The sequence below is a fragment of the Mustela putorius genome, unplaced genomic scaffold (genome assembly GCF_011764305.1).
Source record: "Mustela putorius furo isolate JIRA1106 unplaced genomic scaffold, ASM1176430v1.1 tig00000759_pilon_pilon_pilon, whole genome shotgun sequence".
Taxonomy (NCBI): Eukaryota; Metazoa; Chordata; class Mammalia; order Carnivora; family Mustelidae; genus Mustela; species Mustela putorius.
The window spans coordinates 9694084-9719547 of NW_025421467.1; the positions used below are offsets into that span (position 1 = coordinate 9694084).

Consider the following 25464-nt stretch of genomic DNA (forward strand, 5'->3'; position numbering starts at 1 on the left):
TTCTTTATTTCAATTATTATGGTACTAAAAACCAATCTGCTCACATGCTCTGTACTAATATTCTTAGGCGGCTGAATGTTTAAGTTTCTGTGTCATAAGTAACAGAAAAGACCAGAGTAATTTAAAATAAGCATGTTGTAGATTTGTTGCCTGTATGAACACTGGCAAAGTTCTCTCGTGTGCCTTCTAGTGAAGAAAGCAGGAAGATGTGGCAACTGAGGCATAGAATAAAACACTTTCGTGTCTTATTCAAACTCACAGCGCTGAGTAGGAAAGCTCTGCCCTCCTGTGCACCTGGCTAGCTGTGGTTTCTATGTCTCAAAGTGCCCATGGGTAGTGCTTCTCTAACCTTAAAAATCTTTTGGGGTGCTGGGTACAAGGATTTTGAGATTTCTCCCCACCTCCCCTAGATTCTGATGCAGCCAGTCTGATAAGTAGGGCCAGAGAATCTGTACTCCAAATCCCAGGAAAATTCAGGCCTGAGTAGACAGACCCCATGAACACAGGACTCCAGGCAAGATAGTATTATGTAAGGTGCATATTCTGGGGCTGACAAGTGGCCCATGAGGACTGACTGGTTCCAGAAGACTGACTCTTGCTGCTTAAGGCCAGTTGAGAAAGCAGGATTCATCAGTGACACGGACACATTAGTAATATAAAAGCTATGTGTGGTGGCGCATGCCGGGATCTGGTGTGAAGCATTTGAGAATGGAAACCAAACACCATACCTTGTGGAACCCAAAGTGCACTCGCTGCAGGCTGACTTGAAGCACATACTCTTGATCAGCGTGCAATCTGATCCACCTGTTGTCATTTCGCTTGTCTGAAGTCAGTGTTGTGATAGAGAGTTCACCGTGTCCCTCCACTGAGTCATCCCACCAGCCTTTAACGCTTAAGCCAACATCTATCACTGGCAAGCGGGATAAGAAATTCCACGCCTGAATAAAAAACAGAAGAAAAATAATAAGGAACGGTTAATGGAAAATGCAGTGATCAAGAAACTGTGCTTTGAACAAAATCAGCCTCTTTGTCTGGAGATTCATCTAGATCCGCTGCAGTTGTAAGAAATAATACAGAGAGATCCTGTGCACTGTTTCCCCAGTTTTCCCAACGGTAGCATTTTTCAAAACTAACGTACAATATTGATACAGGATAGCGACACTGACACAATCCACAGTTCTTACTCAGATTTCCGAGTTTTTCTTGTACTCATTTGTTGGTGGGTAAAAATAGTGTGCTTTTAATCTCTGTAGTTTAAAGTCCTTTTAAAAGCAACTAAAAAATTATTAATCATTCGCTAAACGTGTCATGTGACTCCTTCACTATAAATCCCGCCTAGATACTGAGTGGCTACTGACTACACTCAACAGTTAGTTTAAAAAAAATGTTTGTTTTCAGCTGGTCTGCTTTAGAGGAACATCTGGTGTAACATATACATGACTTCTAAGGCAGACGGCTTTACTGGGGGATATACAATTTGAAAAAAATAAAAGTTGTGATGCAATTGTTGATGTCACTCAGCATCACTCACTGACTACTGACTGTACAAAATGATTTGTTTGTTCAGATTCCAAATTTATTCTGAGAGGGAAACATTTCCACATGTTTGTATATTACTACGAACCCTGTAAGGGTCCTTCTAGAAATAAATATGTGCTTTTGGCATTACATTGAGAATACCAATTAAAATGATGCATATTAAAGGGACAGAAAATATTTTACCAATTTTATTCTTGCTCTTTCAATTGAAAGGCATTTTGAGAAATCAGTATGCATACAGCAAGTGCTCATCTTTAACAAATGAATTTCTAAGTCTACAGAAAGAATGTAACAAAATAAACTTAATGTTATCCAATAACACTGTTACCTTTTCCTAACACTTATAATTATTTAGAATATTACTATCAGTCAAGAAAACTTCTCAATATATTGGTTGGTTTTATCAGTTGTTAGCTTCTAAGTTTTTAAAAGTGCATGAATACTTTAATTTTGTATTTTCTTTTCTTTCTTAACTCTATACCATCGAATTCCTCATAGGCTTTGATGTTCTGTTTGCTAAGACTTCAACGCTGCCTAGTGTACCTAATTGAAATGAAGTAGCCTTGATGAATCAAACTACCCCTTAGGAATTCAAAAAATGTAAATCTAATGCAAATTTTCAATCCACCTACAATCCTATAACTTGTCTTGTGAATCCAAAATTATGTCTGGAAGAGATCTTGAAATAGCCAAGCTACAGAATGGTCTACACTGTGCTTCGAGGTACCATATGGCCTATCCCCTGCTAGAATCAAGAGTCACTGAGCATAGAAGCTATACCATTTGATGTTCTAAGTCTGGCCAGGATGGGAGAGTGAAGAAGGGACACTTAAATACACAATTTTTGTCAAGCATTTAACTTGGTGAGACAACACAAGTAACATTTACTGCACTAAGCAAGACCATGTTTCGTTACTTATACTATTAACTTAGTTACCAAAGGTGTTTTCAGTTATTAGCAACTTGTTGGGATTTTACTTTATGAGGCTCCCAAAAATCAGATCTGGTTTTTATGTATATGTGATCTTTTTTTGTAGCACGATATTATTATTATTCATCCTTGTGTACACATATATTTGTTGGGTGTGTGTATGTATACACACACACACACACACACACACACACACACACACATATAAAAAAACACAAGCTATTTTTAAGGAAACTGCTAAGACATTTCAATACCAGCCAAACATATTTATCTGAGGATTAATCTTCATCTATTGAATCAGGCAAGAGCACTGCCATGCATACAATTATTTAATTAGCAGCCAAATCCTCTGCCAGTCAGCAGCCGTTCCAGGCATACTGATGGGGTAGAAGATGCAAATCTCACAGTCGTACTGCTTTTTCTCATTACTACTGCAATTAGCACTTAAATTGATGCTTTAAACATACTAATTTCTGGAATAATTCAGGATTTGTATGTTACCTGGGATCGCCTCACTGCAGAGCCGACACCAGATTGCTCTGCAAATTGAAGCACTTTTGAGCCAAATAACCATCATCATATCAGACTGAGCCAATTTGCATTTGGTTTTAAAGATAACAGAATGGCAATTTATGCAAATAAATTAAGTAAGTTTACTTCTGAGTTCTCCCTGAACTAATTATAACAATGTTCTAATTTTTCATCACATCTAAAACTTGGCTTGAAATCAGTGTATGTTAGGTTAGAAATCTGTTGTTACTAACAGAAGTCTTGTTTTGGTTTAAATATATTGTTTTTATTCATAATTTTGATGGTAATTTAGTTAGAAAGGTAGGTATTTATTATGAATATTTAAGTTGTTTCTTGTGCCAATTTTGAGTTCAACAGAAATTGAACAATCAGACTTTAATGCCTGTAATACTTATTTCTAAGTTACTCAAAACTAAGTTCCATTAGGAAAAAAAAGAACGACATGGTTTGGAAGTTTCTTTAATATCTGCATTTGCAAGTCAATATGTTAATTATGTTATAAATCCTGAATGTTTGGCATGTTTAGGGTAAAACTGCTTAAGACTTAAAAGTCTATATATGCCAAATATTTCTGGCATTGTTCATTCATATTTTTGGCCTTTCCAAAGACAGTTTGGAGACATGACCTATGTTGTCTTTTACAACATAGATTTAGCTTTCTATCTAAGTCATATGGTGTACAAATAAGAAGTTTACTTAGAATCTAGGAACAATAAAGTGATTAAAAGGGGAGGGTATAAGAACGTAGCTGAGGGAACTGCATGAAAGTCAACCAACTGAAATTTATACCAAGTGGGTAATGTAGCCTAGTTAGTGATAGACAAGCTACTGTAGGCCTTTCTAAGCTGCTTTAATAGCATTATATGGAATCAACTTCCAATAATGCCAATGTGCTTACTAATTTTTGTTATTGTAATTATTTTTAATACTATTATTAAATTCTGTTCTATATTAGGAAATGCATAAGGCAGCTGAAATACTAATATCCTGCTTCATTTTCATAAAGCTTCATGAGACAGGTATGATATGTCCATGTTCATAATCATAGTAAATGGCATACAGAATTTAAACATGGGTGAGTCTGATCCCAAAACCAAAGCTTTAAGTTAGAAAACTCTTGGTGTAATTTCCCAGACAGAATAAGGAAGCTTTGAAACACAGAAACAATGGCCTGACCTGCTTCATTTTCACAGCTGGCAGTTCATTTTCCATCATGGAGCTGAATACATGGTCTTTCCCTCCACAGGCATGGATCAGTTCCGGAAGGCAATCAATGATGCCATGGCCCCCACCACGTCCGCCCTTTATACCTGGGCTCCATTTCCTGGGAAATAATACCAGCATTAACCAACGAATTCTTTCATAGAACAAATGAGAATTCCTGACATTGGTCATTTACCTAATGAGGACAGTTTTTTTATTTTTTTATTTTTTTTAAAAAGATTTTATTTATTTATTTGATAGAGATTACAAGTAGTCAGAGAAGCAGGCAGAGAGAGAGAGGAAGCAGGCTCCCCGCTGAGCTGAGAGCCTGATGCGGGGCTCGACCCCAGGACCCTGAGACCATGACCTGAGCTGAAGGCAGAGGCTTTAACCCACTGAGCCACCCAGGTGCCCCTGAAGACAGTTTTTTAAAACTAAGATTACTCTCCAACTTTTTAAAGGCCATTATCATTAAGTTTTAAAGTCAGCCAGATTGTCTAATACATCAACCCAAGGCAGTATGGCTATTATGACATAAGATGCATAAATCAAATGTGAGCTCAGTAACAAGCAGGGTTTACAGGGAGGGGGTGCGTGTCTATAGGAAGGCACTAATGTATACTAGTGCTTCTATGTGGTTCAAGCGCTGAACTGGAGCCCTGGGAGGTCTCTTTAATGGATGCAGGCAAGTGTCTTTAACACAATTACCTGAATAAAATTTTCATTTTAAGTTGTTGGGAACATACAGTTAAAAGCACATTTTGGGAATCTTTGAAATTTCTATAGCACAATAGTGGCAGAGCCCCAAGAACACAGTCCACCTAAATTTTACTCTCTATTTCCTGTTTATACAGCAAGAAGAAAAATACAATTGAAATCATATAAATATAGTGCTTTTCAGGGTGACAGCAAAGAACTGGATCAAATCTCCTAGACCCCAAGCAGCTTTCCATAACAGATCTGCGTGCTGTGTTACAATAGTACCCTTATGTACCTACTTTATTGTTGAAACCCAACTCCCGTAACTTTTAATACCGTATTGGAAGGGTTCCTGAAACTGAGCTGCAGACATGCGGTGTCTACTTTTCTCCTCATGCACCTGCCGCTGGTGTGGCTCACTCTCTGAATGTTCGTTTTAGTGTCTAGGACATCCCGTGGTGGGGACTGAAGCACCATGGAAATAACTGCTTTGGAACCCAGTACACTTGAGTCCAACTGAGGGACTTTCTGAGGGGACCCCCATGTGTGTGTGAGGTTCTCGTTGGCATCTGTATCTAGATGCCTCAAATGAGCGCACCCTTAGTCCAGCTGACAGGAGGAAATGGGTACATAATGCCAACCTACAGCTGCACTGTTCCGTTTGTCTACATGACTGTGAACCAACATTTGGCTGCAAAGTATCTCTCAACCGAAGTGAAACACTGGTGTGAAACCAACACTTTCATTTAAACACCTGTAAACTGTACTGTTCTTTTTCCTGCTAAAATATTTGCAGCTATGTACACAGGACCTACAGGTTAAGTAATCTGATAACAGAAACCCTTCTTTTTAGTACAGGTTCTATCTCAGGCTGCTAGTATGTATAACTACCCAATTTTGGACATTTTGTAGATGTGCAATTTACCTCTGACAGGGGATTTCAGATCCCTCAAATCTATGGTGCAATACGAGAAACTAGTCATTTACTTTGGTTTAGATCACAGGGCACTTTCACAACTTCTTTCAAAATAAAGGCTGATATTGTAAAGGAATAAATGCAGTTAACATAGAAATGAAAGTAATGTTGCAAACAGAAAACAAGGGAAGGGTAAAATGAATTGTGATTCAGCTTGTGGTAGATGTTCAAATTCCAGCTGAGATCACTGGGCCCTGTCTCCCTCTGGGAAACAGGCATTTTCACTTAAAGAATCAATATCCTAGACATAACATGAAATTCCAGCGGCCACACATGTAAAGAAAATATTATTTTTGAAATTAAAAAAGCCAATTAAATTGAAATTACAACTATTACCTGAAAACATGAAGATGGTGGTGTTCTATGTTTGGTACTGAAAGAAGAGAAGAATCCTTTAACCACCGACCCTGGATCACCATCTGAACCAGATTGGTGATATTTAGGGCTGTCACCAGCCAGCCCTGGTTTGCAGCCACATCCAGCATTGCCTGCAGGGGAAAAAAAATCCACATATTACAAGAATACCATGGGACTTGCCTTCTCTATTGGGGATCTCATGTTAACCTTAACAGAAAACAAACAAACACAAAATAAGCATTATACCTCTAAACTGCTATAATCAAAATGAAAACCAGAAAGTAAACCACAGTTGGATTGGAAAGAATGAACCAGAACTCTCAGTAGCATCTGTTGCACATTACTTCTTATAAAGTGCCAAATATTTAGCTTTTCTAAGGGTAGCAAATATAGCCAGGTTATACTGGAAACCAGTAATAAAACAAAGAGAAAGACTCAGTGTACTTTACGAACAAATATCTCTATAATTCACTGTATGAAAAGCATTAGAAACTGCACCTAAAGAGTAAATCTCAGGAAGTCTTATCCAAATTTAATATAGATAATGGTAAAGCAATAGGTTTTCTTGCCAAAAATTTAGTTTCTCCCAAAAGCAGGCTGAAAACAGAGACCTGGTTTTCAATAAAAATAATACACTACATACTTACAAATGGGGCAACTGCCAGTGGTCCAAGTGGAATGATGCGAAGCTATTCATATTAGTCTATACATTTAATCTAATGTTTTATGGACAAACAAACGGCTGCATTTGCTTAAGGCAAAACTAAACAGTGAAATCTTATTTAAACAAAGGAGAAGTTTACACAGGCAAAGCTATTTCAATTAAATTAGATTCTGGAGAATGCTGACTTAAAGACACATAAGTTAATATCATGATCTGAGGCAGCTACTTTATACAGTTTGAGAAGTGTATTCTCTTATTTTAGGGAAATGAAGATATGAAGATAGGATAAAAGAGATGTACCTAGTAAATGCTGAAAATGATAGTATAAATGGTAAATGACTCATCGCCAAAATATTTATAAAATGTTGTATTAAACTATTAGAACATTTTTAGAAATCATTGTCAAGGCATATTATGCTAGCAAAATTAATTTGTTATACTACTTAATATGACAGAGGCAGCCACATTTTCCTTCTAAATTTTGAATTTCCTATTCTGTGTCCTCTAACTTAACAAACAGTAAAATTGTTTAAAAACGTCTGGCTAAACTAATCTGTTGTCTTTTTATATACATTACAGGGAAATTCATCAACATTTCTGGCTTTCATGACTAATGTGATAAAATGGTCAAAGTGGGTTTTAGCACCCGTGAGTCTACCATATATGATAAAGCCTCAGACTGGTACAAGAGATGTATTTATATGGGTGCTTATCAATGTGTATACATGTATGAGTGCACATGTTCATCAATCTAGGGAAAATCCACTTCCATTCTTCCCATTTCTCTACAGAGCTGATTAAAATGCTTTGCCTTTCTTTGAAGTATATGAGACAAAAGATCATGATTTTAAAAAAAGCATTAGTTCATAAGTCACAACTCTTGAGTTCTGTAAGGCAACAGAAAAGAAAAAAGAAATGAATAATCATATCTAATATGGTATCACGATGGTGTTAGAAGTTGTAAGGTGGGGTAACTGTGACGATTTTACTTGTGATTTTACATTATAACTTGACTGGAAATAAATTCCAGATCAAAAGCTCACATACAAGAAGAGCTGGATGGATAGACCATATGTTTTTAACTTTGAAGTTTTCATGATGAAGTTGAAAGATTTCATAAAATTTATGAGCGTTCCCCACAATTTTTCATTGTATGATCCAGATGTGAAAACGTAAAAAATCATGCAAAGTGATTGCTTACATGAAGTAAATGAAAAGCCATGTCATGAATTGAAAACTATTATTTCTCTTGTTTTAATTTTGAGAAAAGCAGGTAGAGAGACCAAGAATCTGGGATGAAAAAAGGTTTTGCAATTACCCAAATGTGGTGAATGAACGTTGCTCTCTGCTCAATCATTCCCTAGTCGGGTCTGTTTTCTCTGCTCTCTACCTCCGCCCCCATCACAGTCTTATGCGCAGACCTTCAACAACAATCACCTGGAATAATATAACTGCCTCTTCATCTTCATTCTCAACTAATTTTTCTTCAATCCATATTTTATATGGTTACCAATGATCAGAGAGGAGACAGGGATCCTACCATTCGTCTGCTCAGGTTTCTTCAATAGCTTTGCACCACGCAGAGGACAAAGCCAGCACTTCTCTGCATGGCAGTTCTGGTCTGTGATCTAGCTGGTCCTAGATTTTCACTCCGGCCCTTCCCTCCCTGTACTCCTAATATAGCATTACTACATTACTGCTGTTTCTCCAAATTTACCCTTATTCCTTCCGTTCTCTTTTGGCAAATCCTGCTCTACTTGTTTACCTGGGAAATTCCGATTCATCCTTCCTGTCTAGTTCAAAGTCTACTTCTTACTGTGGAGTCTCCCTGATTCTTCCAGATGGACTGCAGATATTCCTTTCTTCTCCCATGAGTCAGCTGCTCTTGATACACGCCACCGTTATCCTATTGTGATTCTGTTTACACATGTACTCTTTAAACTACAGATTTCTTGATGGCAGGAATCTAGAAATATTCTGTTAACTCAAGCCCAGTGCACTCAAGGTAATATCTGTTGTCTGAGAAATGTTGGTAAAAATCCAATTACAATGATCATAACAACCTTCTGCCTAAGTTATTGCACACTTGCCAAAGAAAAAAATTCCAAGGTTTTAGTGTCAAACAGACATAGATTTCAGTCCTAATTTTGTCCCACTTACTATGTGAATCTGGGGAAATTTCTTTTTTTTTTCTTTTTTTAAAGATTTTATTTATTTATTTGACAGATCACAAGTAGGCAGAGAGGCAGGCAGAGAGAGAGGAGGAAGCAGGCTCCCTGCTGAGCAGAGAGCCTGACACAGGGCTCGATCCCAGGACCCTGGGGTCATGACCTGAGCTGAAGGCAGAGGCTTTAACACACTGAGCCACCCAGACGCCCAGAATCTGGGGAAATTTCTTAACCCTACTCTGCTAGGCTTCTCATTTACAGAAGGGGGCATTATACCTTATTATACCTCCTTGCAGGGGTGTTATGAGGGTACAGTGAGAAAATGTACTATGCAAGGTATCGAATATACCGCCTGGAACACGGTAAATCTTAACAAAGAGGTCTCTATTTTTAAAGTTTTCCTGTGATATGATGAAAAGAACACCCTAAAATAGTCCATTCTTTCTAACAGATTTCCTTTCTGCCTTTTGGTGTTGATTTCTGGACTGAGTAGTACAGGGCTTTGAGGGGCAGGGCATGGAAGGTCAGAGCAGATGAATGGAATGGACAAAAACAGTTCATCAGGACAGGCGTCCAAATACAAGAGAGCCAGAGGAAAAAGCTAATGACAGTCCCAGGGTCTCAGGCTGAGCTGGAGGATGTGGGCTTGGATCTCAGTGTGAGTAGGGAAGCCTGTGTTACTGTTCAGAGGTACATACTTAAAGAAGCTAAGGCCAGGTGATGGTCTGGGCAAATGGATGTGAGGGTCCTGATAGCCTGTACTGACCTACCTTTGTATGACTGAGCCCAGGATGGATTCCCTGTGTCTCACTGACTTTGAGAGCAATCTTCCTCATAGGTAAAGGCTAATAAGGTATCTGCTCCTCCCCAGAGTGGGGCTGACTTTGGTAGCAGGTGGAGATCATGGCTCAGTTCTCCAAATCACCTTAAAGTCTCTTACAGAGATCTAATGCTCAACAACAAAGGTAGTTTTTAGTACATGGAGGAGATAGAACTCTGGAGATTCTTAACCAGTTTAGCATAAACATTAGGCAAATACTTAATCCCCCTTTACCTCACATCCACTTTCTACTTGGCACGCTACTTGCACGGCAAAGCTAGGATGATTCTAAGTATAGGGGAAAATGGATGGGCACTGACTGTGTGTATGAAACTTTCTCCTACTAAGTTGAAATGAACTTCAGTTGATTGATGATTGAGAATTCTTTGCCATTTCCAGCTGTGATAAGATGGAAATATAATTTCTAGCATTGTATTCATTTATCAAGTTATGCTACAATTAAAACCTTATCATAATTAATAGAAACTGTGGAGCTGTCATTTACTTATAGGAGAGAAGGTGATGAGCTTGGTTTTTAACACATTTTAACTGAGATGCTGCTGGGAAGCCAGGTGAGAAGTCCAGGTAAAAACTCAAGAACTTCTGAAGTACTTGGCTTTATGCCACAGTAAAACAACCACCACCACCAACTATAAAAATCAACGCCACCCCTCACTCCTAAAACAATAAAAAAATTAAGTGTTTAGAAAATGGGGGCTTTCTGGAAAAATTTTTTAAGCTCTAGGAGTCTTGGAGCCAAATGCATGCTTTATGACTTGAATCTAACTCATGTCTTGAACATTTATTTTGAATCAATTTCAAGAATTCTCTAAGCATATCAGGCTTGGTCTTAGCATTTAAATTCAACCACATTTTCATGGTGGTGTTACTACTTTGGCAAAAGACATATTTATCAAATCTAGTCTACTTTTTCTTGTCTTCTGCCACTATACTATACTTAAAATGCAAGCTTGACAACATCTCTCTGTCTGTATTATGGCAGATAAAATTTCATTCAATTATTAAAAGTCCCAAACACTGAATTACATGTTAAAGTCAAGCTGTATAGACTGTATGCATATATGGTGTGAGTAAAATATTTGGGTAAGAATGCACAGACTATCATACACTTTCGTAAATAGCTCACCCTTAATCCAAAACAATACCAAGTGTGAGGAAGGGTATCCGTACCGTCCTCCTTTCACAGATGGAAAAATAGAAGCTTCCAGGTGTTCAGTGGCTATGTAATCACACCAGTCAAAATGAAATTAAGACTTGATCTTGGTTTTCCAATTAATTACCTGCGTTTGTTACACCATATTCCATTACTGCTGAATGATTTACATTGACTTTGGCTGTTTTTTTAAATTAATTTTTTTTTTTTTTAATTTTAAGTAGGCTCTACACCCAGTGTGGGGCTTGAACCCATGACCCTGAGATCTGAAGTCACTTGCTCTACCGACTAAGCCAGCCAGGCACCCCTACCCTGTCTTATTTCAAGAAGGATTTAACCTAACCTTTCTCCCCTACATAACAGAAAAACACAAACTCCAGACAAAATAATCAGGCATTTCATCAATTACTGTCTCTGTATGAATTTTAACAATACAATTCTCAAAAACTTAAAAATTTGAAATTAATTGAATCCATCATTTGGTAATGAGTACATGTTAATATTTTATAGGTAGGCATTACATATCTTTTGGAATCCAACTGAATTCTGAATTTAAGCAATTCAAGGGTAACACAGGAACTTTGAGTACTGTGACTGAATTAAAGTCAACTTCATTGGAAGGAAACAGAATTGCTGACCAGCAAAAGAAAAACTATCATTCAATATACATTAGGAGTTATTGAGAGGAAGATAATATGATGAAGCTCTAAGGCCTATTATTGAAAAATCTCTGCATTTATTTGAAAAGTCTGTGAATTAGTCCTTGGTGTCATCAAGGCTTTGGGGATGTAGAGTGTACATATGGTGCGAGACAGATGACCGCCAGCTCCTCCACCCTTACTGTTCTGACTTATTCCCTCCCTTTTCCCTCCCTTTATCCTTTCCTCTCTTTAAGGAACTTTTTCTCTTTTTCCTCACATCTCCTGCTAGTCATCCTTGTGTACCTAGTGGTAGCGTAGGGACTGCAGCAACCACATGAAAATAAGATTATGACAAAGGCTGAAATGGCTAGATAATGTTGCTACTTGTGTTAAAATTAGATAACATAAAGATGATAAACTGACAGAGTTTAAGAGAAAGATTTATTTAGTCTAGAGTGAGAGAAAAGGATTTTCATTAATTTATAGAAGTCAAGTGACTACTTATAGAATGTCATGAGAATTGCAAAATACTATGGAAAGATCGTCAGCAACAAAGTCTGTGAAACTCACAGCCAAGAGGAGTCTAAGGACATGACAACTAAACGTGAGGTGGTACCTTGAATGGGATCCTAGAAAAGGAAAAGGGCATTATACTGAAGAATTCTAAGTATGGACTTTTGTTAATAATAATGTATCAATATTGGTACATTGATCATGGACAATGTACCTTATTAATGTAAGAAGCTATATTACAGGAAAACTGCCTGTGGGAGGAGTAGGCCCTCTCTGAACTATCTTTGCAACTTTTCTGTAAATCTAAAACTGTTCTAAAATATAAAGGTTATTAAAAAAAAAAACTATGGAAATTCATCCAAAGCAGCTTGTTAAAACATTTGTTGTTAGACATCTGCTAGAAAATGCACTATGTGGTTCAAGGGCTCCCAGAAGTTTTACAATGATGGGAAAACCTGGGGGAAAAAAAAAACAAAAAAAACAAAAAAACGGCTTTCTTGACAGAAAGGCATACTCCTTTAAAGGTTCAGGTCAGTTGCAAGTAATGATACAGTATTTTGTCAATAATTAAAATGCTATAAGTACATTTATAAGACTCTTTTTCAATAGCAACAGTTGTTCACTGTAACTTTCTCCTGAACTTTTACCCCCAGAAGGTTAGCATTCAGGAAGCTCAGCTGCTGTCTAACAAACTTAATTAATCAAAAAGTCATTTCCGAGCTCTAACTATGAGTAAAAGCGCTTCAAGTGTGCTAGCAAGCCTACAAGTTAATCAAAATGCTAATGCAGTACAAATTAAAGTTGTGATTAACATTTCACAGTAGCTGCTTAAGTGAGTTGATCACACAAATGGGTTAAGCATTACTCATTTCCTATAGCCCCAACCGGGAAAAGGGTTGTTATGTGGGTATGAGGAGAGGAGCTGGGGGTAGAAGGATCCTTCATAATAGCATCACATCATCAATAAACCATCACCAAATTGTCATACAAAAGCTTTCAGGTAGAGTCACCCAGGGGGAAACAGCCTTCCAAATTATATTACAGTCCTTGAGGGGAGATTGCCTATAAATCCACAAGAATAAGTAAAGTTGTTTAAGACCTCAAAATCCACACACATTTGTGTTAGTTTTGGAAATACTACATGCATCAGCTCTGTGTTGCTTCTTGGGGGGGGGGGGATGGTACCTTGTTTTAAGTGTTGTTTCCCGCATTCTACTGAGGAATTAAAATGTATCTTTGATACATGAAAAAATATCTACCAACTGGATAATGATTTTATATTTATTAAGTTTTTATTTTGATTCTAACATTTTGATGGCTAACATATGGTGTTATATTAGTTTCAGATGTACAATACAGTGATTCAACTGGATGGTAATTCTGCACCATAGTGTGGATCTCTGCACTTGGAAAAATAGTCATTCAGGATTAAGTTCATTTAGAATTATTTGCTTTTAAATAGTCATCCATTAACAAAACTTCATGAGGCTTCCATGGCAAGATCTGAGCTCCTGGTAGTTTTGCCAGGAAAGCAGCCTGAATTAGACTTCCCTGTCTCCATGAATTTGATAAGGTCACACTCATGTTTATAATAAACAGACTACATTTGTTGGTAGACAATACAGATTTGGCAGATAATCTCAAAAACACTGTGAGAATCCACACATAATAAATCTCCCTTTTAATCCTCTCCTAATAAAGAACTAGAAAGAAAAAGTGAAATACTTATGCATTCCATTCACCATGATATATTGAAATGTACTATATGCCAAGAATTATGTCCAACTCATCTTTGTCAGTGAGATTATAAATAGTTATTGATAAGGTTCCAGCCTACTTTGGATGATGCGAAATCCTCCAAATACATGCTCATAGTATTAATATTCCTTGAAACATATCCAATATTTAAAACTTAATAGTGTAATTTTCATTTTAGGATACTTTAAAGACTTGAGTTACAGCAATTAATTATTTTTTTTAACTTCTTTAGATTACAGATTGCTAAATACATATAATCCAATTTTGGAAGCCTAGAAATTATTTACTTATAATCCAGCCATCTTTTTCTCAAAATGATCTGAAGTCTATTGTGCTGTATTCTCCACTTAATCTTTTCATTTGGTCTAATTATAAGCATTTAAAAGTGTGAAAGGATTCTAAGAATATATGGAAGATTTTATCTACCATTTGCTATATCAGAACATTTCTTAAGTATTGGGTTAAGGATGTGACCAAGTACTTCTTTTGTTAATCAGAGCAATACCTGGCCTATTTTCTCTGCTAACTGTATTTGACTCTACGATTCTAAAACTTGTTCACTTAATTGACACTGACATTCTTCAATACATTGACGAGCCACTGAGCATGTGCTTAGTGCACCCATAGGTAAATACTCCTCAAAGGTTACATTAGTCTTGCTCCATGGCAGTTTTATCTACTGGCATCATCAAATATTTCTATGCTTTTTAATCTACTACAAATGGAAATACAGACCCAGCCAGACCCATAGTACTTCTCCCTTGAAAAAAATTAAGTCAATGAAAAAATATTCATATCATTGCATCACCTTCTCTCTTATCCTATTCTTTTGTTCTTAACTCCGACAGGTGCATACATACATATCTTAAGTTAATCAGTTCAAGTCTCTTAAACACAGATTGAAAATGCAATGTGTTTTCAGAATAGCTGTGGGTTACAGGAAAAATATGACACAGATTATTTGAAATGTAACACACTTTATCAGACATGGTTTACAAAGAAGTCAAATTATTGTTTGAAATTTGGGCTAAACAACAGTTTCACCAGTAAACTTTTAGAATTTAGTTTTTGCAAATTTACCAAGGTTCTCCGACTGAAGAGAAGTATAAATACCTACTCAATTCATATACTTCCTACCTTTTATTTTTGACTAACACCATTTATGACAATAGATAAAGCCTATTAGAACATGTTAGATGGTAACTAGACTATTGTGGTGATCATTCTGCAATGTATACGAATGTCAAATCTCTGTTTTGTACATCTGAAACTAATAAAATACTGTATGTCAATTATATCACAATTAGAAAAAAGTTCTCCCTGCTTTGGTACTAAAAAGACCCAAAAGAACACAAAGCGTGCTAACATTAATTTGAGGGGCATAAGAGCTACATATTGTTTCCCTGTGTGCAAGGGAAGAAAGGCTGAAAACAGTAGTTCCAAAGACCTGAGCAATAAGGAAAATAATGTGAAATGGCAGTTCTTATATTTAAGTTAGGTGCAAGAATTTACAAAACCATGGAAACTTACCTGCCAGAACACAGCTTTTAGGCACTGAATCACCTAGATTATTACCAAAGTAGGTCCCCTGGTTTACCTTTCCCTATTTCCATTAGGACAATAGAATAAAAATTCAATCTATATAAACACGTGCCTTGCTTGGTATGCAGAATATACAAAATACAGAACTTTACACTCTTCCTCAATAGTAAAGAGGAGATGTCTGCTATCTTTTGGGGTGCTGGTAGCTCTGTATCTTGGGGCAAGGAATTGCTGAGATTGCCTATTGCTGCTAGAAGTTCTGAAGTTTTTTAAAAAAAAAAATCGGTGTGATGGACAAAGACTGCCTTCATGGGAACCCCGTTAGGTGATGGTGATTCACCAGTGAAAGACGCCAAGAACCTAACCGAAGCAGTGTAGGCAAACTTTGAAGAATGAAAGAGAAACATAAAATATGTGTACGTGTGTTTTAATAGTAGATCTATGTATAGGTTGCTCTAGTATGCCTATACTACATTACAGGATTTTTGTTGTTGTTGTTGTTTAAAGATTTTATTTATTTATTTGAGAGAGAGACAGTGGGAGAGAACGCATGAGAGGGGAGAAGGTCAGAGGGAGAAGCAGACTCCCCATGGAGCTGGGAGCCCGATGTGGGACTCGATCCCGGGACTCCAGGATCATGACCTGAGCCGAAGGCAGTCGTCCAACCAACTGAGCCACCCAGGCGCCCCCATTACAGGATTGTTTTGTAATTATGCTGGCATTTCTCTTTCCCTTGGCAATTGTAGCAGCAATCTGGTCTTTCCTCCATTATTTTCAATTTTTGAAGTTTTAAGGGAGAATGTGAGGAAGTAAATGGTTAAATCTCTTGTGTATCTACAATAATATAAAAACCTTGAGAAAGAGCATAAGCAGTTGATATAAAAAAGGCAAACAGCCTATCTACTACACACTGTAGTGTGTAGTGTAGTGTAATATAATAAAGCTATTACAAACATCAAGCATATTAACAGGTTGTTCTTAGGAACTGGTTAAAGTGACTATAGATTGTTGAAGGGAACAAGAATAAATAAGGAGGAGGTGATTTGATTATATATTAAAAGGGAGTGATGAATTAAAAATATTATTCATGGTCTACTGGGACTTCTTGGTTTAAAAAAACGTGGAAATTCCTGTTAAGTTCTCATATTTTAAAACGAATTCTGACTAGACCATGAGTACGATTTTTAAATTCATCCTTATAGGACAAAGGGAACCTGGTGGGATATATCTTTATTACATATACCGAAACTATGCTGAAAACTCTTTCTTTTGGATGTGATCTTGGGCAAATTACTTAGTGTTCATCTGTAAAATGAGGATAATTATACGACTTCATTAGGCTAGTATAACAAATGTAATGCCAAGAAAGTAGAACAGAGCCTGGTACAAAGAGAAGTTCTCAAAAACCGTTCAGCACTATCATTGTTAATGACGGTCTGCCTTACGGGCCATCATGATATAGTGATTTTTTGTGGTGGGGTGCGGGGATAGTGTACAATTCTCCAAATAATTCTGGTCAAATCTGATATTTACATACATAAATTCCAATTTAAATTTGGAAGCAAAGGTCTCCAGATCCCTTTCTAATCAACCTGCCGTCGCATGTCTCTGTGTGTGTGTGTGTTCTTTCACGAGATAACAGAATCATCTTATAGTCTTTAAAGGCACTGATGCTAAAGTCTTTTAAAATAAATATTAAAAAGAAATATTTTGATCTATTAAATTTAGGCTGCAGCAGCATTAGCCGACAAGTCCATCTTCTACCACATCTTAAAGAAGCTTTCCTAGATAACCCAGCAACCTGACCACAGAAGCGCACATCGAAGCACACAGCCCTCTGGTTCTCAGCTCACTGAGTCAGCTCCTCCAGCCTTGATTTTCCTTTTTCCATGAAACACCTGAAAGCATTCAGTTACTGGGAAGTTTTGCTATAAATACCAAACAGAAGGTAGTGGGAGTGACTATACACTTATGCTATCTGGCTCACTACTGTATTTAGATAATTTTCATTTAAATGAAGATGATTTAAAAGATTTTAGTTTTAAGTAAAAATGAAGATGATTTTAATGTAAAGACTTACAGCCCTTCTCAGAAAAGATCAGAGATAATAGAGTAGGATTTAAAATCCTGGTAATTCCAATGGTTTCAGTATGGACTGCCTTGGCAAATCACCCTTAACAAAGTTATTTGACTTCTCTGAGCATCAATTTCTTTGTCTCTTGTTTAAAAAGCAGCAGAAAGCTATAATCAAAACACCAGACAACAGCAGTTCTGGCTTTGCTGTCAATGTTAGAAAATTTAGGCAAGCCAGTTTCATTTTTGATACTTCTTATTTGTAATATTCTCATAAAAGCTAAAAAAAAATTAAGTTTTCCTTTGGTACATCCAGCACAGAAAGTATGTCATTTCACTTAAAACATTTTACAGATACATATTACAGTTAACACAATCAAGAAGAGGGTTTCAAAGGTGAGTGGCAAGAACAATCAATTCTGTAATTACTCAATTTACAAATTAGAATTTTTAAAGCAGATTTAAAAAACCGAGATATGCACAGTAATTTTTACCTGTATTTTTGTTCAGGAGGATGGAAATGGAAATACTAGTAACAGTGACATATTAAAAGGAACCATTACAAAAATATCTCAAACTAAAAACAATGACTCAAATGATCTTGATATATAATTTCAAATGGGTACAAAAGAAAGGAGAGTATATGCTGACTTCAAGCAGGGAAAAGGGTTACACAACTATGCCTTTTTTCTGTGAAAGATTCCATAGGACATGGGTAGTCAAGGCTACAGAGTTTTCATAATCTAAATGATGGCTCATATAAATGGTATGTTTCTATAAAATAAGGGGCATAAAAAAGCTTTAGAGTAAATGAGTATGATAAAGCAAGGAAAAAACCTATTTCCTTGAGTCCTCAAATCGTTGTTTAATTTATAAACAGTAACTAATGCCCTGTTCTTGTAAGGTGTTATTTTTACTCAGACCCTTTTACTTTAAGCGACTGCCTAGCACCTTATACTAAAACAAGAGCGGAGTTGGATTTATGGCAAGAGATGGTGGTAGTGAGTCCCACACATAGACACAAGGTCAGGCTCATGTCCCATGAGGGCAGTAGTATAATTTTCAATCAGCCAGCAGGGCTGCAGCTTGGCAAACGGCTTGAACCAATACTTTTTTAAGGCCAACAATACCCCACATTATCAAATGAGAAAAATAGGGTAAAATTATAAAACTCAATCAGCCAAGAAAATTTTATCAGCTCTTGATTTTCTCCCCAAAATTTCCATTGGCAACCCTAATATTCTTTTGTCTTCCTGGCTTGTTTATTTTTATCACAGTCTTACAAATTGCAGGAATGAGAGGATTTAGGATACAAAGCTGGTTGCCATCTCTTTACAACAAAACTTTTGACCAGGTGGCTTCTGGTAAAAAGTCAACTCAACATTTAAGATGATCATAACTAAAAATTTATAACAGAGAAATTTCCACCAAAATGTCTGACTATAGGGGAATGATTAAATAAACTATGCAGCCATTAGAAATTATGTTGAAAAAAACATTTAGTGTTAAAAATATTTAATGTTATAAATTATTAGGTTAAGACATTTATGAAATAATGATAAAACTGCAAAAGAAAAAAGTGAGAGAACAAGTAGGTATATGTATAAATGTACAAAGGAAAAGAGCTTTTTGAGCTTCCACGGACAAAAAAGAACAAAACAAACTATTGTAGTACTCTAGCTAGTAAATTTGGTTTTGTAGGAAAAAGGGTTAGTGACTCTAAAATGACATCAGGAATATACTATGATTGAGGAAATGGTAAATATGTTTTGATTAATGTGAGCCAGGTTTTTCACAGGTAGAGAAAGGAGTTATAAGTTTAAAAAGAGTGAAATGAACTTTTTGGTACTGGAGTGGAATTGGTGGTATTAGAAATGAACTCACGGTTTTGTAAATACAAACGTTTTCACACACAGATATACATATGCACTGAGATAAGTAGATATGCAAATGGTATAGATGTCTGTCTATGCACACCTACATTTCCTTGCTTTGTCCAGTGAGTAGGCCTAAGAGGCAAAGACACCCAAGGAGTGATGCAGTCAACAAGCCAGCAGATGAGTTCTCTAAACTGTTCTCTAATAAAAAGAACCAGGGCTCTTTGGAAACATTGCTGATTCCAGGGCTAGGGCAGGGAAAGGTACAAGACAGAAGATTGCAAGGTGATGTTAAAATAATAATGTGGGCATGTCAAATATAAAGCCAGTGTGAGAGGCCCCAGTGGTGGATGCTGAGACAATCTGTGCAGCAAAATAAATGACAGCAAAGGATTTTACCCAATAGAATAAAACAAACACTCATGAGTCTATACTTATATAAATAAATATGTGAATAAAAGAAATAAATAGGGAAGAACAAGTTTTTCCTTCCAGAATTCCAGGAACAGTGGAAACAGAAAATCAGAATAGCAATAACTGCTCCAGACAAAATTCACCAATGGAGCAGAAAATAATGTGGGAAAGTATGATAAGAAATAGGATATTTGCATAATCTCAAATCTCAAAACATCTCTGCAAAAAATATGCATTAATTGTAAAAGAAAAGGCCAAGAAGTACCTACAGTGGAGTAATGTAGCTACTATATATAGTAATGTATACTATATATACATATTCAATCTAATTATGAAGAAACATTAGGCAAACCCAAATTGAGAGACAGTTCTATAAAATAACTGGTCAGTACTCTTGAAAAGGGCCAAGATCATGAAAGTCAAGGGACTAAGGAGAGAAATGACTACTAAATGCAATGGTGGTTTTTTCCACAGCATAGGAAATATTTTCCAATGGGCAAAAGACAGTAACTTCAACAAATGGTGCTGGGGAACATTGAGAGCAATATGCAAAGAAATGAAACTTGATCACTTTCTTACACCATACACACAAATAAATTCAAAATGGATTAAAGACCTAAATGTAAAACCTGAATCCATAAAATGCCTGCACAGCCAATAACTTCTCTGACATTGACCATAGTAACTTTTTTCTAGATAGGTTCCCCAAGGCAAAGAAAAGCAAAAGCAAAAATAAACTTATAAAAGTATAAAAGTAGAAAAAAAATATTTTACTGTATAAAAGTAAAAAGCTTCTGTACAGTGAAGGAAATAATCAATAAATCTAAAAGGCAATCTATAGAATGAGAGAAGATATTTACAAGTGACATATGTGATAAAGGATTAGTATCCAAAATATATAAAGAACTTATATAAACCAATACCCCCAAAACAAATAATCCAATTAAAATGCACAGAAGACACAGAGACATTTTTTCAAATAAAAATGAAATGGCCAAGAAACACATAAAAAGATGCTCATCATCACTTATCATCATGAAAATTCAAATAAAAACTACAATGCAATACCACCTTACACCTTTAGAATGGCTAAAATCAACAACACAAGGAACAACAGATGTTGGTGAAGTTGTGGAGAAAAAGTAACCCTTCTGTACCATGGACGTGAGAATGCAAACTGATGGAGCCACTGTGGAAAACAGTATGGAGGTTCCTCAAAATGTTAAAAATAGAACTGCCCTATAATCCAGCAATCACACTACTGAGTATTTACCCAAAGAATACAAAAACACTAATTCAAAGGATACATGTACCCCTATGTTTACAGCACCATTATTTACAATAGCAAGACATGGAAGCCACCCAAATGTCCACTCATAATTGAATGGACCAAGAAATTGTGGGGTATGTGTGTCCATGTCTTCCTAGAGAGGAAAACCATGTGTTGGTTACAAAAGGATGTCAAAAAATATCTGTGTTTAGTATAGCTTTACCTCCTTAATTTCTGTAAGTTTGTACTTACTCTATTTTATGAAATATTCCTATCTTTTAAATGGTATAATTTAATTTTTTATGATAATAAAAATGTTAGAAGCTAATTTTAAAAGATTTAAACATTTTAGAAAAGCATAAAGAAGAAATTAAAAACCACCCACAATCCTGCTAGAGAGATGGTTACTGTTCACCTTTTGGTGGACACTATTCATCTTCTCTCTAGATATATTTGTACATATAGATACAGATGTTTTATATACATGCAGAATTTACAAATGAAATTGTAAACTTTACAGCATTCTATAAATGGAAAGATACTTAGGTTTTTTACAAGTCTTTAATTTTTAAATGATGCCATAATGTACCTCCATAGACCTAGATCTATTTTCTCTATCTTAAAAACACCCTACCCACTTAAGCCCCCATGTAAGTGACTCTTAATCTCACAAAACAAACTGAGGGTTGCTGGGGGGAGGGGGTTTGGGAGAAGGGGGTGGGATTATGGACATTGGGGAGGGTATGTGCTTTGGTGAGTGCTGTGAAGTGTGTAAACCTGGTGATTCACAGACCTGTACCCCTGGGGATAAAAATATATGTTTATAAAAAATAAAAAATTAAAAAAAAAGTATTAAAACTGCATTTTAAGAAAAAAAAAACAAAAAAAAAAACAAAAAACAAAAAACAAACAAAAAAAACCCCCACAAAACCGCCCTAAGTTTTGGGGAAAATTTTAAAATTATTTCTCATTACCCAAATGTCAAATAAAGGTAGAATGCAGAAAAATTCAATCTCTCATTATCTCACTCCCTTGGGAGCGCTTCCCCAACACTGCTCCTCTCCCCATCACCTCTTAGTAAATGGCAGCTCCGTCCCTCCATTTGCTCAGGAGACTAGCCCTGGAAACTTCTCTCGCTCCTCACTTTCCCTAAAAACTCTTTTCCAATTCATTAGCAGATTCTGTTAATTCTGAAAATAAATAAATAAATAAACAAATAACTAAATACAGGAAACCAGCCCATGCTAACCAGTCTCACACTTCTCAACATGGTCCAGCCACCATCACTTCATGCCTAGCCCTAAAGCATTCAAGGTATGAAAAGTTTCATTGATAGGGTTTCAGATTCCATACTGCAACTAATCTTCAAGAAAAACCACATGTCATTTCCATGTAGTGTCAAAAAAGGACATCCACAATTACCTGAAAAGGCTATAAAAATACTCTTCCCTTTTCAAACTACATGTCCTTGTGAGGCTGGCTTTTTTTCATATACTTCATACTTTTTTTCATAACACATCATACTGTAACAGACTGATTGCAAAAGGAGATATATGAATCTTGCTGACTTCTATTAAGCTAGATATTAAAGATATTTGCAAAAATGTAAAACAATTCTATACTTTTCATTAATTTTCTTTATTGTCTTGGAAAATAGTCACTTTTCCTGAAAAATCATGTTACTTCAATTAACATACAATGGGTCCGTTATTATTAGTTTTAAATAACACAATAAATATTTGAGACTTTTTCAGTTTTAAATTAACATGGTAAATATTCATAGATATAACCAACAGAATCACTGCTCTAGCAGCTCCGTCTCTGAGTAAAATCCAAAATCCTTAGTGGTTTACAAACTCCCTCCCCTGACCTGACCCCATTTTCTCTGAGAAAATAATCTCCACATCCACTTCTTTTTTACTTCATTTCTAGTGCCCCTGTCCATCTTCTTTACAATGGTCTCCTTTATTTTTCTTTGATGACACCAAGTAAGTTCCTGCATGAGAGACTTGGAACCAGCTTTCCTAGTTTTTGGAGTATACTCCCTCGGATAATCTTAGGGCTCACTCTCTTCTTTCAATTCTTTCTTTCTTTTTTTTAAAAAGATTTTATTTATTTATTTGACAGACAGAGATCCAAGTAGGCAGAAAGGCAGGCAGAGAGAGAGAGGGGGAAGCAGGCTCCCTGCTGAGCAGAGAGCCCGATGATGCGGGGCTCCATCCCAGGACCCTGAGATCATGACCTGAGCTAAAGGCAGAGGCTTTAACCCACTGAGCCACCCCACCCAGGCGCCCCTCAATTCTTTCTTTAATGTTACCTTATAAGCAAGATAGTCCTGGAACACATTTAAAGTAGAACAGAACAATACTTTCCATCTTTCTCTCTATTTCCTTTATTATACTTTATTACTTAAAAAAAAAAAAAAAAAAAACAACCCATCACAGTTATCCCTCCGACTTATATTTTTAATTGTCTTTTCCATCTCAAGTGAAAGCCCATAACAGCAGGCAGTCTTTTTTTAAAAAAATTTTAACATATAATGTATTATTTGTCCCAGGGGTACAGGTCTGTGATTTGTCAGGCTTACGCATCTCACAGCACCCGCCATAGCACATATCCCACCCTCCAGCCCCTCACCCAGCCAACCTATCCCTCCCCTCCCCTCCTGCAGCAACCCCCAGTTTGTTTCCTGAGATTAAGACGCTCTTATGGTTTGTCTTCATCCCCATCCCATCTTGTTTCATTTTTCCCTCCCTACACCCCCATAACCCCCGCCTTGTCTCTCAAATTCCTCCTATCAGAGAGATCGTATGATAACTGTCTTTCTCTGAGTGACTTATTTTGCTCAGCATAATACCCTCTAGTTCCATCCAGCAAGATTTTGTTTCTTTGGACGGAGCAGGCAGTCTTTTGCTTGTTCACTGCTATATACTCAGAACTTAGAAAAGTAGCTGGCATTGAATTTTATCTTCAATTTTCACCTAATGGATAGCTGAAATTGTAATCTTACTGCATTTATATTTGCCTTTTCCTTTGAAAGTTCTTGATTTGATTCATCAGATTTTTCTCAACAATGCAGTGATAAAATATTTTAAATGCAAGTATATTTTATCCTAATACGGGGCGGGGGGGAGAAAAGCAAAAACAATGGGAGAAAATATAGGTCTTAGACTTTCATACCTGACATACTCTGAGCGCTTGGTCCAAGACTGTTTTGGTGTCCGTGTCGTAGTCTGGGCAGGGCAGCATGGTTCTGCTGAGATGTGCCTGTAGTAGGAGATGTGCTTTGGTGTGAGGGCTATCAAATGAATGAGGATTTGATTCAAAGGGAAGACATTTTGCCAGTTCACTATTCATATGATCTTCATTATGTCTCACAGGCAAATCTGTGTATTCTTCTGCATCCTGGAAAACACACAAACACATATAAATATATATATATATAAAATAATGTTGGATCAAAGGTATAATTAACATACTTCTCAGCTGAACTACTGACATTTAAAACGTAGTTTAGAAAAACCATAAGGTAACTAATCATGCCCTCTTAGAACTTTGCTTTATTCAATACTATTATTAATATGGAAGCGCAAGCTGATGATTTTGGAGGCGAGGGGGGTGGGGGATGGGTGAGCCCAGTGGTGGCTGTTAAGGAGGGCACTTATTGCGTGGAGCACTGGGTGTGGTGCATAAACAATGAATGCCGGAACACTGAAAAGAAATACAATAAAATAAAATGAAAAAAATATGTAAGCACAAGCTAGTAATGTGCAATATATCTGAAATGCATGAATGCTCTTATTTTTACAATCCACAGATATAACAGAGGACCTGCTGGGCATCATACAATATGTTTAACACCGGGACCACAGCAATGAACCAGAAACTGAGAGTTCCTCAGGGACAGACAGTTCTACAAAGTACAGTGAATCTTATTATAAGGTAAGTACAGAGCGCTGAAGGGACATTGGGCTTGGGGACGTACTTATTTTAAACAGTCGGGGAAAATTTCTTGGAAACAATGCTATTTAAGAGCTATAGGATGAATGGAAGGATATGGCAGGGCTGAGGCAGGGAGACGGAGGATAAGATTGGTGAGGTAAGAAAAGGATGAAGAGAAGAATCCTTAACTTAAAATTTATTGTAGTAAGTTAGATTAAAATAAAATGATTTGAAATCGAGTTTCCAGTACCCCATGTAAGGAGCCTGGAAGTCACTATTCTATCCTAACAACAAGTAAAAAGCTGAACAAATTGAAAGTTCAACAACTCTTTTTGGAGCCATGAAAGAAGAGAGGACATGGGGCAAACTGCT

At 36.5% G+C, this 25464-nt stretch overlaps 1 protein-coding gene across 2 annotated transcripts in view; it reads right to left on the minus strand.

Annotated features, from left to right (window-relative positions):
- The window catches only part of ASCC3 (activating signal cointegrator 1 complex subunit 3), a 336070-nt gene that overhangs the window by 2451 nt on the left and 308155 nt on the right, over positions 1-25464 (minus strand). For both annotated transcript variants that reach the window (XM_045084262.1, XM_004767092.3), the window contains exons 37-40: positions 24331-24555; positions 6216-6367; positions 4178-4325; positions 729-938 (exon numbers count right to left, since the gene is read on the minus strand). In XM_045084262.1, coding sequence (XP_044940197.1) covers positions 729-938; positions 4178-4325; positions 6216-6367; positions 24331-24555 — 735 coding nt within the window. The remainder of the gene's footprint in view (positions 1-728; positions 939-4177; positions 4326-6215; positions 6368-24330; positions 24556-25464) is intronic.